The sequence below is a fragment of the Barbatula barbatula genome (assembly GCF_947034865.1).
Source record: "Barbatula barbatula genome assembly, chromosome: 7".
In the NCBI taxonomy this organism is placed as follows: domain Eukaryota; kingdom Metazoa; phylum Chordata; class Actinopteri; order Cypriniformes; family Nemacheilidae; genus Barbatula; species Barbatula barbatula.
The window spans coordinates 24,708,477-24,721,368 of record NC_136770.1 but is presented as its reverse complement, the minus strand read 5'-3'; the positions used below and the strand labels follow the sequence as shown (position 1 = coordinate 24,721,368).

General features: G+C 40.7%; 1 protein-coding gene across 2 annotated transcripts; it reads left to right on the top strand.

Moving 5' to 3' along the window:
* Positions 1-2,259: 2,259 nt before the first annotated feature.
* tfap2c (transcription factor AP-2 gamma (activating enhancer binding protein 2 gamma)) lies at positions 2,260-11,684 on the top strand. Of its 2 annotated transcripts, none has more exons than XM_079461214.1 (8): positions 2,260-2,492; positions 3,580-4,029; positions 4,103-4,154; positions 5,954-6,170; positions 7,445-7,563; positions 8,354-8,495; positions 8,686-8,895; positions 9,156-11,684. In XM_079461214.1, the coding sequence occupies exons 1-8, from the start codon at positions 2,445-2,447 to the stop codon at positions 9,196-9,198; spliced, it is 1,281 nt and encodes a 426-aa protein (XP_079317340.1). In that variant the 5' UTR covers positions 2,260-2,444; the 3' UTR covers positions 9,199-11,684. The 2 variants fall into 2 exon arrangements, with proteins under 2 accessions (XP_079317340.1, XP_079317341.1); XM_079461215.1 differs by having other exon boundaries at positions 2,263-2,492; positions 3,580-4,023.
* Positions 11,685-12,892: the final 1,208 nt, after the last annotated feature.

Here is a 12,892-nt window from a genome sequence, read left to right as displayed (position 1 = left end):
TGATGTTATATTGAAGTGATGTCACGCAATCACCTGACGTTTCATTGGTGTGGGAACCCTGCAGGTGGCCTTGTGTCGAATTGTAATGACATGTCGTGCTTCTCTTTAATTCAGGTGACATTTGTGTAGCTGATGTGAAGACTGGTCATCTCCATCGATCGGAATGCCGCTGGAATGCTGCAGTCCCCCTCAGGTGTGACACCGGACCGCGCATGCGCGCTGCAGTCCTCCGCGTCCAGGTGTGTTCAGCTCTTCAGAGCGCGTGTGATGTGAGCATTCGCCGCTTCGCTGTGGGGAGTCAACAGCTAAAGCAGATGTCGCTGCTGGAGAGGATAGATTGGCGGGTAGGTGTTTACTTTAATTCACTCTTTAATGGACAATGCACCGCAATTCTTTTGGGCAACAATGCAGCTGATACACACAAAATCTCGACATGAGCACCTACACGTAGGCTGCTCACAATTACTTCTACACATCTATTCCAAGAGTGGAAAACGTTTCTAAGGGTTAAATCGATCTGGTTTATCTCTGTGGTTTTATACTCGTGTTTTTCATTTATTTGATTTATTTCTTGTTCGGTGTTATCACTAAACCATCAGTCCTAACTCGCTGTGCAGGTCTATAAATATATAATTATATACAATTGTTTTTTCGTCATAAAGTGTAGCCCAAAGAAAACAAATAGATAATGAGAACAATATAATAATACTTATAATTATTATTATTATAACGCCTAATAATAGCAGGTTTTCTGTACCGTTGGGTGTGGGAAACTTTAACCACCTGCTTTCTAATTTATTATTGGTAAACACGTAATGAAACAGAAGCACATAATATATATATATATATATATATATATATATATATATCATTATTCAAATATAATTATTGCACAAATATTATCTTAGGCATTTTACAATGTGTATCGCAATACGATATTTATAACTTGCACTATATTTATATCACAGACGCTTTAATCCAAAGTGGTGTTACAAACTATTAAAAACACAAGAAATACCACGTTTACGATATTTAAGTTAAATGAACGAATGTATTAAAAAGCTACAAACAATAGTAATAAATGGTGAAAATATTATACACGGTAATGTGTGTGTGTAATTAAACTGTGTTCGTCCGTTGCTTTCACGGTTTTTGTCTCTGAATCTGGAAATCTGAATATTTTTGTCTAGAACAACTAGAAAACTAGAATTAAATTTCACTATTTGAGATATTGATTTGTAATTTTTGTAAACATTTAAAAATTATACTCTTTTTCTCCATGCGCATGTTTGCCCATTTCGTTTTGCGTTAGGCTGTGACAAGAGACTTCAATGAATTCAGTCCATCATTACAAAACAACGACAACACATTAACCAGCAACACAGAGCCGAAATCTATCAACATCCCTGTGTTTTCTGCAGAGGTGACAATTTGATCAGACAAACAATCTTATTATGTGGATGTACATAAGTAGATCCACCCAAAATGTCCCTCGGGGTTGAATTATTTGCAACAAAGGAAAACATCTGAGAGCAGCATCGCCACAAACCCTCGTTAAGATGAAGATTAGTGAAGAATCCCACCCGTTTCTATGCGCTTGAAGCGGAACACACGCGTTTAACCTGCGGACTGCCTTCTTCCCTTTCACGAGTCGAGCCGCAGGATTACATTTGATTCAGTGGCATTAATGGAATTAACCTATGGGTTTAAAGCCTAATATATTCATTCTTTCTTTCTTTAATTAATCTGTTATTACTCTTCGTTATAAATTGTTGTTCTGATGAAATGTTTAAGTGAATATGGTTTAGTCGATATGTTTATATTTGCGTTGCTGTAGGCCTATTTGGTACAAGCCATTGTATCTAAAGCATTTAATTATACATTTAGCTCGTGAATATTTTTAGAGAATTCTGCATTTCTGTCTTTCTATCATTATTGCTAAATTAAAAACACGAATTAGGCTCCATTATAAAAAACAACCATACAATAACAACAACTATTCTTTTAAAATAACTTTGCATGAAATACTACAAATCAAACTAATATTCTTCTAACATGTGCATCATTTTACAATGACTTTAAGTCTTGTTTTAGTCCGTCAAAACACGACCGAGACTAGTTTGTCCTCAGAAGAGACGGACAGCTGTGCGATTGGCCAGGCGTCCTGACCAATCAGCGTCGGGAACTGTAGACCTCGCAATATGTCCACGCCCACCGCCGGTTCATGCAAATATAGTAGTGAGACTTTGAGTGAGTATTGTCGAGTATAGACAGAGCAACACTCGTGCACGTCTGCGCGTGACTTCACTTCATCTGTCCCGCTGCTTCACAACAGAGTTGATGCTTCACTTCTGTTCAGCGCGCGTTTCTGGATTAAAATCTAGACCACAGGCTCACATCTCAACAGCTCCACACATTCACGACCCACGCGTGTGAACGGCACAATGTTGTGGAAATTAGCAGATAACGTCAAGTATGAGGATGACTGCGAGGTAAGAGAACGAAATGCGTTTGATAGAGTTTGGCATGTTTTATTGGAGAATCAAACTCGAAGGTGTAGTGTTTTGATATTTAAATCATGCATTAATATTCAAAACGGACAAACTCTTTGTGGAAAGAGCATGCGCGAGAGTTGTGGAGTTGACTTGAAGCCCGTGGGGTGGTGTTGCAAGAATCTTTATGCAAGAAAATGTTTATTCAATACGATTTAGTTTTAATGTTTTTTTAGAAATGTTATTAATTAATGCTAAAGCAGAACAAATCGGTTCGTTACGAACAAAAGCATTTCGTTCAAATAATACAATTATAAAGAGTTTCTTAGCTATTTGTTTCAATAGTTGATAATTACAAAGTGAATTGTTACAAACGAATCACAATAAATTAAACAGGAAATGTTTAAAGTCGTTAAATAATTGAGTTTCCACGTGTTTGTCATCGTTTAAATCTGTGCAAAATGATTCCAAAGAAATGTTTGCATTTTTACGCGTTCTTTTATTTAATAACAGATTTTGGGGGGATTGTTTCACGTTGTGTGTATCTGACTTTGATTCACGTGGACTGTGTTAAACTGTATAGAACTGGGCCGTCGACACACATTGTCATTCATTTGTATGTGTCTGATGAATATGTTGTCAGACACCCCGACATTAATGCAAACACGAGCTGAACTCCATATGAAAAGAGAAGCACTGCTTCTGAAATAATCTTTGCTTTGTCAGGTAAAATAAACATTATTTATCGCGGTGTATTCGGGCCCGTACATGATCTGTGTTAATGCAAAGATGTTCACGCGTGTCCTTCTATTTGCATACAAATCCCTGATGTTTTATGTATTCTGGTTTCAGGAATTAGTGAATTGTCATTGACAAATGATCTGTATATCCATGGCAATTATTCAAGGCTTATCAGTAAAATTTCCATCTGTGTGTTTTTCGTTCCCAACTTAATTTGATCACAAAAGTGTTTGGGTTACCGTTTATGCATTTGGCACACATTATCCAGTGCGCGTCCAAATAAAATCAACGCATTAATGCTCGTTTACAAAGAATTGATTTAGACTTGCATTCGTGTCTATTTTAGCAGGAAAGACATGATGTTAGCAGCAATGGGAACTCCCGGTTACCTCACATTCCCGCGGTGAGCCAGCACCTCTACAGTCCGCCTCCGTCCCTGTCGCACACCGCCAGCTCGGACTTTCAACCTCCGTACTTTCCTCCGCCTTACCAGCCCCTGCCCTACGCCCAATCCAGCGACCCCTACTCTCATCTGGGTGACCCGTTTAATATCAACTCCATACACCAGTCCACAGCATCACACCAGCAACAGTCATGGCCCGGACGGCAGGGTCAGGAGGTCATCGGATCTCACGGTCGCAGCGGGCTCGGCAATCCCATTCTGGGCCTCGAGGGCTCGTCCGGGATGCGCCGGGACGCCTTCAGGAGACCAGAGCTTCTCTCCCCGCACGGCATCGAGTCCATGGCCGATAACATTGGGTTGCACGAGCTTGGCCACGGGCTAGACGAGGTACAGGTGAGCGCGCGCGCGGTATGAGTGCTTATTGATGTGCAGCGCAGTGGATAATATTGCATCTGTTACCTTACAGCACGAAGGTGATCACGGCCTCATCGTTCCTGATCATACAGTCATCAAAAAAGGTTAGTAGCACTTAATGTTTATATTTAAATTAAATTTTTTGTGCAGGGCGTGTTGCAAAATGATGGTTTGGGTAAAACATGTACAAACACAACTGTTGGTTTAAGGTGACGTAGAAAATGTTCATATTTGACCAAAGCAACCCACCATTTTTAACAAATCTTTTTTTTAAGTCATGCCTGGCTCACATCAATTCCTAACTGCTAATTCAGTAGTACTCAATTAAAAAATTATTGATCATTTATATTCTGTGCACATGTATGGATGATGTCACACTCATGTTTTATTCAATGATTTCGGGTGTTTGTTTTGGGCTCCCAGATGCCCAAACTCTCTATACTTACTCATATGAACGGAAAAGTCTTCGTTGAAGCTGTGGCAAGTCTTTTACTATGCAGTTTTTCTGTGATGTAGTGAAATGGAGTCTCATATTTATATGCTTATATACACATTTGCATATTTGTATTAATCACTCATGCTGTGGGCGTGCAGGGAGACTCCATTTTTAAACCATTTTTCTGCCAAACGCACAGCTCCTGAGGTTTCGCATGATGGGCGAAGATGCATGTTGAGTACGGTCACACACCTTCAGTGTCGAAAGAAGTTGATATGGAAAAAGTCAGTCAGACCCCGAGCTTTTCAGAGTAGACGGTTCGTGATGGGCGGCTTTAAGGTGGTACCGGTTCATACACACATCACTAATCCTCCAGGTCATGTGGTCCGTTTGACTAATCTGGCTCTGATCCGCTGTGCATTCTGTGGCGCTTTCAGCATGAATGGAAAGCCAAAGGCAGGAATTGTCTTTAAAATGGCAGATGTTGTAGCTGGAGTGGTGGATGTTGAGCAATCTTTCACACACCGTGTTTGCTCAGAGAGCTCTGCTCTTTTGAACGCTGTCAGTTTCTGAGTTGGACACACAGAGACGCGGAGAAACAAGAATGAACTGTAGTCAGGGTGTGGCAGCTTTTAAACATGCATGGCTGCTTCAGTCATCTGCTGTGACATGAAACGTCTTGAAAATGAAGAGACGGTTTGTGAGTCTGTTGGTTCTGCTTGACGTGAAGGTTTTATATGAAACCTTCTCGACTGCTTCGGCCTGCATTTGACTCTTTTCAAAGCGATCAGAGCTGCTCTCGCTTGCGTAGTTTTGTTTATGGTCGATCGAGATGAAAGCTTCTCACGCAACCTTGACAACCCAATGAAACATGAAATCATTTATTTGTGATTTATTTTCTCATTTCATCATTCACGCTGAGCGCTTTGTGGTTCTGGTATTTTTTGTTTCGAAGGGTGATGTGTATTATAGCATTCCCGCAAAGCAGTGAACAGCCACCAACAATGGTTAGAACGTTAAAATAGCATGCAAACGTGAGTCATGGCTGTGTGATTGGCACGCAAGCAGGATCTTCAACAGATCGACTGAATGTAAAATTGAAACGGATCTATTTCAGAAGATACCGTATATTTTTGAGGGCGTTCGGTGGTCTTCACAGTATAATTTGAGGTGTTTGTTTGCTTCGTTTTGCTCAGGAATGGATCGACAGATTCTAGCGTGTGTTTTAGTCAGGCAGTAATTTAGATTTTCTCTGAGTCACCCCGAGCGCCTTCCTGAATTAATGTCAATATTTCAGGAGACATGATTATAGCATGCATGCCGTTCTGCTTTATATCACAGTCTGTGTCACATGCCTCCCGTCTCCATTCATGCCATGTCAGCCTTCAATTTGCAGGGACAGATATTATTCGCTCCTCAGGCTATAGATGAGACACAAATGTTTCTCTGTTTGGTTTTATGTTGTAGTGTCCCTGCCGAAGGGAAATGCGTTTGGGATGCCCTTTCAGAAGGAGCAGCTTTTGGGAATGGTGTCCAATCCCACCGAGGTCTTCTGTTCTGTACCCGGTCGGCTCTCTCTTCTCAGCTCCACCTCCAAATACAAAGTGACCGTGGCAGAGGTTCAGAGACGCTTGTCTCCGCCCGAGTGTCTCAACGCCTCCCTGCTGGGAGGAGTGTTACGCAGGTGAGCATCTCGCAACACATAAGTGCATACTTGGATGTTTAGGAAAACAATAGTGTGCATGCGGTAGAAAAGACTGGCACAAAAAAAGACGAATCTCATGAAACCTGCTTAGAACATGTCTGTTTTATATTTCATCCACAAAAATATTTCATGATATTTAACATTATTTTCATTACTATTTTCCTTCAGTCCAAATTGTAAAGCAATCATACATCTTCGTTTAATTTCTTTAAAGGCTTTTATGTAAAAACTTATACAACAAACTTAAAGTGAAGAGACTTAAGTTAATGTGTTATTGAAAAAAATTGTAATGTGAATCACGAGAATAACGAAGTTGAAATTGAGCAAAAATATATATTACGGGAAAGGCTTATTATACAAAAATATATAATTGTTCTGAAATATTGCTCCTATTTATTTGTTAACGTTCTGACTTTGTTTTTGTAATATTATTGAATTTAATTTGAGCATAATGCAAACTTCCAGACAGTTTATAAATTAGTTAATGATTTATTTAGGGTGAAATGTGACATATTGTCTTTTTGGAAGATGTAAGGTGTGTAATAAGTTAAATAGTGTGTGTGTGTGTGATGATGTAAATGCAGCAGGTTTTCGTGTGTTTCCGTGAAGCCGTCTGTGTGCTGTGATTTTAATTTCATCACTTGACCTTATGCCCCTCATGTGTAGTTTTTGGGGGGGTGTTGTATTCTCAGTGTCTCTCTTTCTGGGAATATTTTTAATTCTCCATGTGTCTGACTGAAACACAGATATTGGTTAACTAGGTCATATAACACAAGCGTTGAGGGGGGGATCTGGGGGGGAAGGCTTCTGCTAACAGTTGTTACCCCACAAGTGACGGGTGATGTCAGCCTATTACTCTAGTCATGCATGTGACGACGGCCAAAACGACATGCAGGGGATTCTGTCTGTGTGTTTGTTTAGCGTCATTTCAAACACAGAGCTTTGATATCATTCTGTTTCATGTGCCTGTTTATTCAATACACAAATGCAATAAATCGAATCCATGTGATTCACCTTCTCTAAGCTCCGCCCCCCCCTCGGGCATTGATGCCTGACAGAATGTCATATGGGGTTGATGACGTGCTATATTAAAAGTGTCGTTTATTTGATGCCTTTAAACAAATATTAGCAAGATTAAAGACGGATAAAATGAATCCTGAGGTTGATTGGTCGGCCAGATTTTTAGTCGGAGCTTAGCAAAAGGTCATTTGTGAGGTTCATTAATTTACGGTTGGCTTCATGTTATTTTAAAGGGCAAAGTCGAAGAATGGCGGCCGTTCCCTGCGGGAGAAACTGGATAAAATTGGGCTAAACTTGCCGGCCGGTCGCAGGAAGGCTGCTAATGTTACATTACTAACAGCCCTGGTGGAAGGTAAATACATCACTCTCATACCCCCCCCACAAACATATCTCACAAAGTTGTTCACTCAATAATTACTCAATAATACTCCAAAACGCCATTGTTTGCCAAAGCATTAAGATTTTATTTACTGGAATTAGTAAACCTAGACAAACCTGAAAGAGTTGACGGGGGGAATCCGCATACTTTTGGCCGTGTAGTGTACTTAAAGAGTCTTAAAGAGATTTACAAGAGCGCGTACATGTAAGTATTCTTTACATTTTCTAGCTTTAGTTTTACCTTTAGCATGAGTACAGTTAAACGATGAGTCATTTTTCATTAGCCTAAAAATCACGAGTGAAACGGTACCATAGGCGTTGTAGGATGCTTTAAGCTCTCTCTTAATGTCACACTAATGGGAACACGGGTCGGACACGGCAGAAACATGACTGCAAGGCCGTGTTATTTACAGACCTTCAAAGCTGAATTAGGGCTTGTTATCACATGTTCGCTAGCCAAGAGGAGAGACTGACCTTAAAAAAGACAACTGTGAATAATGTGCGAGTCTATCAATAAGGGCCATTAGACGCCCTCAGCTACAGACGCTCATTAAAGACGCGCCGCATGACCACGACGCTCCGCAAGAGACAATCTATTCATCTCAATCCGTCTCAGCAGTCCCCTTTAGCATGGAGTGGATGGGATTCTTTTTGCGATTCTGTTTTGAGTCAGCTCCGAAGCAACGGAGTTGACGTTGACTCATCTAGGTTGCCCAGTCACATGCTGAGTGAGTCATCCGATTCCCATACGTTACTGTCTGCAGGTGAGGCCGTGCACCTGGCCAGAGATTTCGGGTACGTCTGCGAGACAGAGTTTCCTGCCAAGGCCATCGCAGAATACCTCGGTCGACCACACGTGGAACGCAACGAGATCAACTCTCGCAAAACCATGCTGTTAGCCGCCAAGTGAGTAACTGTTTGTTCTTCCCAAATCACGTAAAACCAGACGCTTGAAGCATTAGGGTAAAGTGGCCAAGCCCATTTTGATTTTGAGTCAAGTCATTCAGTCCTCTGTTCCCACCTAACTTAGCCGTAATTCTTCCTGTGAGAAACACTGGCGTGCTCTAATACTTTAACTGGTCATCTAATCTCGCAGGCAAATCTGTAAGGAGTTCACGGATTTGCTGACTCAGGACCGATCGCCACTGGGAAACTCCCGGCCGGCTCCCATCATCGAACCCGGGATCCAGAGCTGCCTGACTCACTTCAGCCTCATCACCCACGGCTTCGGCTCACCCGCCATCTGCGCTGCCATGACCTCGCTGCAGAACTACCTCAACGAGGCTCTCAAGCAGGTGGACAAAATGTACGTGAGTTCTAGCGGAGACCCTTCGCAGGCCTCCTCCGAAGGCACCAGTAAAATAGACAAGATGGACAAGCACAGAAAGTGACACTTGTGGGACGGGACCGTTTGAAAGCAATAACCATTTTTATCGCGGAATCACGTTTTCACGGATCTGACTCGTTGCTAGTGTAGATTCTGTTGCCGTTTCACTTTGCTTGTTTGTTTTTCTCCGAACGTCCAGGTTAAGCTTAAACTCAATGCCCTCTTTTCACATCTTCCAGCACTTTCTTCTCCGCAAAGACGTATACACATTTCAAAACGTAGCATTTGTGAGAGGCGAGCGCCGAAGTTCCTTGTCGAGCGATCCCTGCAGGGCCACAGCACGAGCGATGTTTCAGATGAGCATCGGGAAGTCGTTTTCTCAGAGGGGAACCACAAGGAGGAAGTTGTTGAGTTTCCCAAAGACACCATTTCAAGAGTTTATGTGGATTTTAACGATGTTTTACCGCCAATCTGGGAGGAGGAAGTCTGGTTTATGTGCGTCCTCCTCCGTGGTGCTGCACCTCCTGTTGGACTTATCGTGGATGTGATGATCTTTCAGACATTTTAACTTGTTCTACGCTCGACTTCGTTGGATGCAGTGTTATTGTTGATCTGTTTGTGCGAGTGTTGTGGGCACGCGTGATTGTCGTCTGTGCGTGCATGTATGCGAGTACTTAACAAATCCACTTCCACAGTGAAACTTTGCTATATGAGAAATGCTGTTTCAAGAAAAACGTACAATCTTTAGCCTGGGATGAATTCGATGAGTGTTAACTTGATGGTATCAGACATCACACGGTTGGGTGTGCGTGCATGTGTCCTTTGACCTTGTTTTGTCCCACGTCAAACTAGAAGTGAAATGTTCCTTTTGTCTTTCCCCTAATGTAAATATTTTCTAATTTATGTTGTAATTTAATGGGATGTGTAAATATTGGTAAAATTACGGTGTTTTGTTTAACTTTTTGAAAAAACGTGTTAAGCTTTTATAAAGGGGTTGCTTTTTTATCATATAGTGGTTAGGCTACGGGTTTGATATTTTCTTTTATGTGTAATATTGGTTTAAAGCTGTAGATGACGTACAGAATAAAATGCTCTATTTTCATCGGCCCATTTGTGACAGCGAGTTGTTCACTTCACTACACGCATTCCCGTGTTGCTGAGGCATGTTGCACACGGCCAATTCATGTGTACCAAGATTCCTATTCGAAAAATAAACGACAGAAATTCTCACATCAAGTCGTTCTTGTCATTATACTCAAATAAATAGGTCAACCAGAGACCTTCCTTGACATCATTCAGTCAGAAGAATGACGGAGCCAACAGCCGGCGTACTTGGCTTGCAGGTCCAATCTTTATTTGTTGTTGTTTGTTGTAAACAGACCGTTCACCTCTTTCCATCACAATGCTTATCTCAAATTAGCGTGACAGCGGTGCGTCAGTTTCCGCATGACGCTTTTCATATTTAAATGTTCCCCTGCAGAATCCTCAATGCGGTTTCCATTGAAGTGACGGCAACGCTCGTGAGAGAATGCTGAGCCCAACGTTAGCATCACGCTTCATTATTAATGCGACATGTGGTCGCTTGCAAATCCAATAGGTGTTTTTTTTTTGTCTGTACACTAAGCATGTGTTTTCCCACTTCGTATAAAGCAGCAGATTCTGCTGGCTGATATCTCCTGCTATCTCATCTCCTTATCAAAACCATGAACTCTCCTCTAGCTGGTTCTCACAACACACAACCACATCTCTGAAAATAGCGTTGGAGATGAAACCTTAGGTGTGTGTGTGTTGAGTGACTGACTCATGCAACATAACTGAAAGCCGCGCAAGTGCGAGCATCTCCCTTAGAACCTGTTGAACCAGATGTGTCACTTTTGAGAGCGCCCACAGTTACCTATAACCGCCGCAGCGTCCTTCCACTTCTAAGGCTGCTGCCAGAGATGTAAGCTGAGACGCAGCAGTTTTTGCTTTGATGGTAATTGTGGCGTTTCCTTGTGTACCTCAAAGTTGTTGATCGATGTGAGACGTGGATACAAATAGACACGCCTGCGCTAATGCTCTCTTCGGGCGGTCCCGTGATGGTCGGTACACACGGAATGGCTGTAAAACATGTGCGACAGTGCCGTGTCTCTTTAAGGAGATGCACTCTGATGATGTTTGCTTACATTGGCTGCGATCCAACTCTGAAAATGGCAACAATGCTCAAGCAAACTTTATTAAAAACATGTGACGACGAACACAGAGTTATTCATGTCCAGACATCGGCCCGCCATGAGAAAAAGAGCCTGTACATCTTTGATATAATTTATGTTTACGTTATTAATAGATTAGTTTTTTGTTTGTGTGTTCACGGAGAATCCAAACCATGGCTCTATACAGTTTGCACTGTTGCTTTTATATTCACTGCGTCTTCATATTACATAAAAACGACATCTTTTTGTTTATGAAGATCGTGTGATACGGGTTGTTACGTACGTTGCTCGGGGGTTGTGGATGGTTACCAGGGTGTTTCTTACAGGTCCAAAATATTGAATGCTTGAATACCTACATCATGATATTTTGGTCTCTAGATATTTCACTAATACTATTATCTTTAGCCTGTTTTAACATCTGCCAGGTTGTTAATAAGTGTAGTCGCTCAGACAACAAACAATTAAAAACAAAAAAAATTATTCAAGTTATGAATATTCAGTATGGACATTTATTGGAAAATTAACATTATCTGTCTATTATAAATCCAAACGAATCGTTTCAATGTTCAAATAAATATTTACAAATACTTATTGTTTCCCAATATTTTTAACCTACAAAATAATTTCAGTGAATCAGTATGGATGGGAATCCATGGACTGGAAAGCTGTCAGGTTCCAGTTTTGTTTCATTTTTTTCTGTGCGGGTTGTGTTTCAAACTACTTTTAAATGAACAAACATAGAAAGAGTGTAAAGTGACGTTTTATTATGACGTCTATGATCGACCGCGGGGCATTTATAGTTTGCCAACTCTTCAATTCTTTTTCTCATTTAAAACTTACGTAAATACATTTTTGTGCTTACATTTTGGAATTTAGCAGATGCTTTTAGCTGAGCGTGATAAAAACAACAAAGCTCGTCTGACGTCCAACAGTAGGCTATTTCTTGTGTTTAAACTCACACTGTCAGTCTTGTATTTTAGAAATCCCGGGGCTATTTATATATAACAGAGAACCTTTCCGCTTTGGTTGTCACTGACGTAACCGCAAATAGTAACCTGGTTAGTTTTGTAACACTTTCTTGCCTTCATTTCAAGACATGCGACTTGAGAATTATGGCCGTCTGGTTTGGATTAGCAGTCAACTGCAGCGACGCTGATAGAAACAGAAACTCTAAACCGCTGTAACGTGTTAAACGCCTGCGTCATGTTTATCAAGTCCTGCACACTTTTCCTGCATCTCTTTGTGCATTGAACGTCAACATAAGAGCAGCTTCAGACAAAATTGAAAGGCTTTGTACATTCTCAACATAAAGGCAGTTTCAAACAGATCTTATTAAGCAGTGTCAGGCAATCCCAGAATGCACCGCAACAAATACTTCCCTTCGGCGTTAAATTGATCCATAAAACTAGCGTAATATAGTTACAAAGCATAAGTCTCTAAAGTATAACACTAAATGCAACATTCTTTGAACTATTAGACATGGAAGGTTTTATAATTTTATATTAAAAATACACTATAACTATTAAGTTGAACTTCTTTTGTAATCACTTTAAAAAAACATTAATGAAATAATGTGAATACGTTTAGTTCCTTAGTTTAATTTGATCTGTTATAAGGGACTGTGGGTATGGTCATCCGGATCCGTGTGCAAAGTAGGAGACATTCACATGTAAAAAAAAATCAAAACTATTTTATAAACATTCTTGAAACATAAAATCTTTTCTTGAAAATGAAAACGATGCATTATTTCACGTCTTAATTAAAATAAATCTAATAGAGTATGT

Excerpts from the sequence above, each read along its gene's own strand:
- tfap2c (XM_079461214.1), top strand. The coding sequence starts at position 2,445 with ATGTTGTGGAAATTAGCAGATAACGTCAAGTATGAGGATGACTGCGAG. Across the intron at positions 8,496-8,685 it reads ACCATGCTGTTAGCCGCCAA|GCAAATCTGTAAGGAGTTCA; the intron begins GTGAGTAACTGT and ends CTAATCTCGCAG. Across the intron at positions 8,896-9,155 it reads CTCAAGCAGGTGGACAAAAT|CACTTTCTTCTCCGCAAAGA; the intron begins GTACGTGAGTTC and ends CACATCTTCCAG.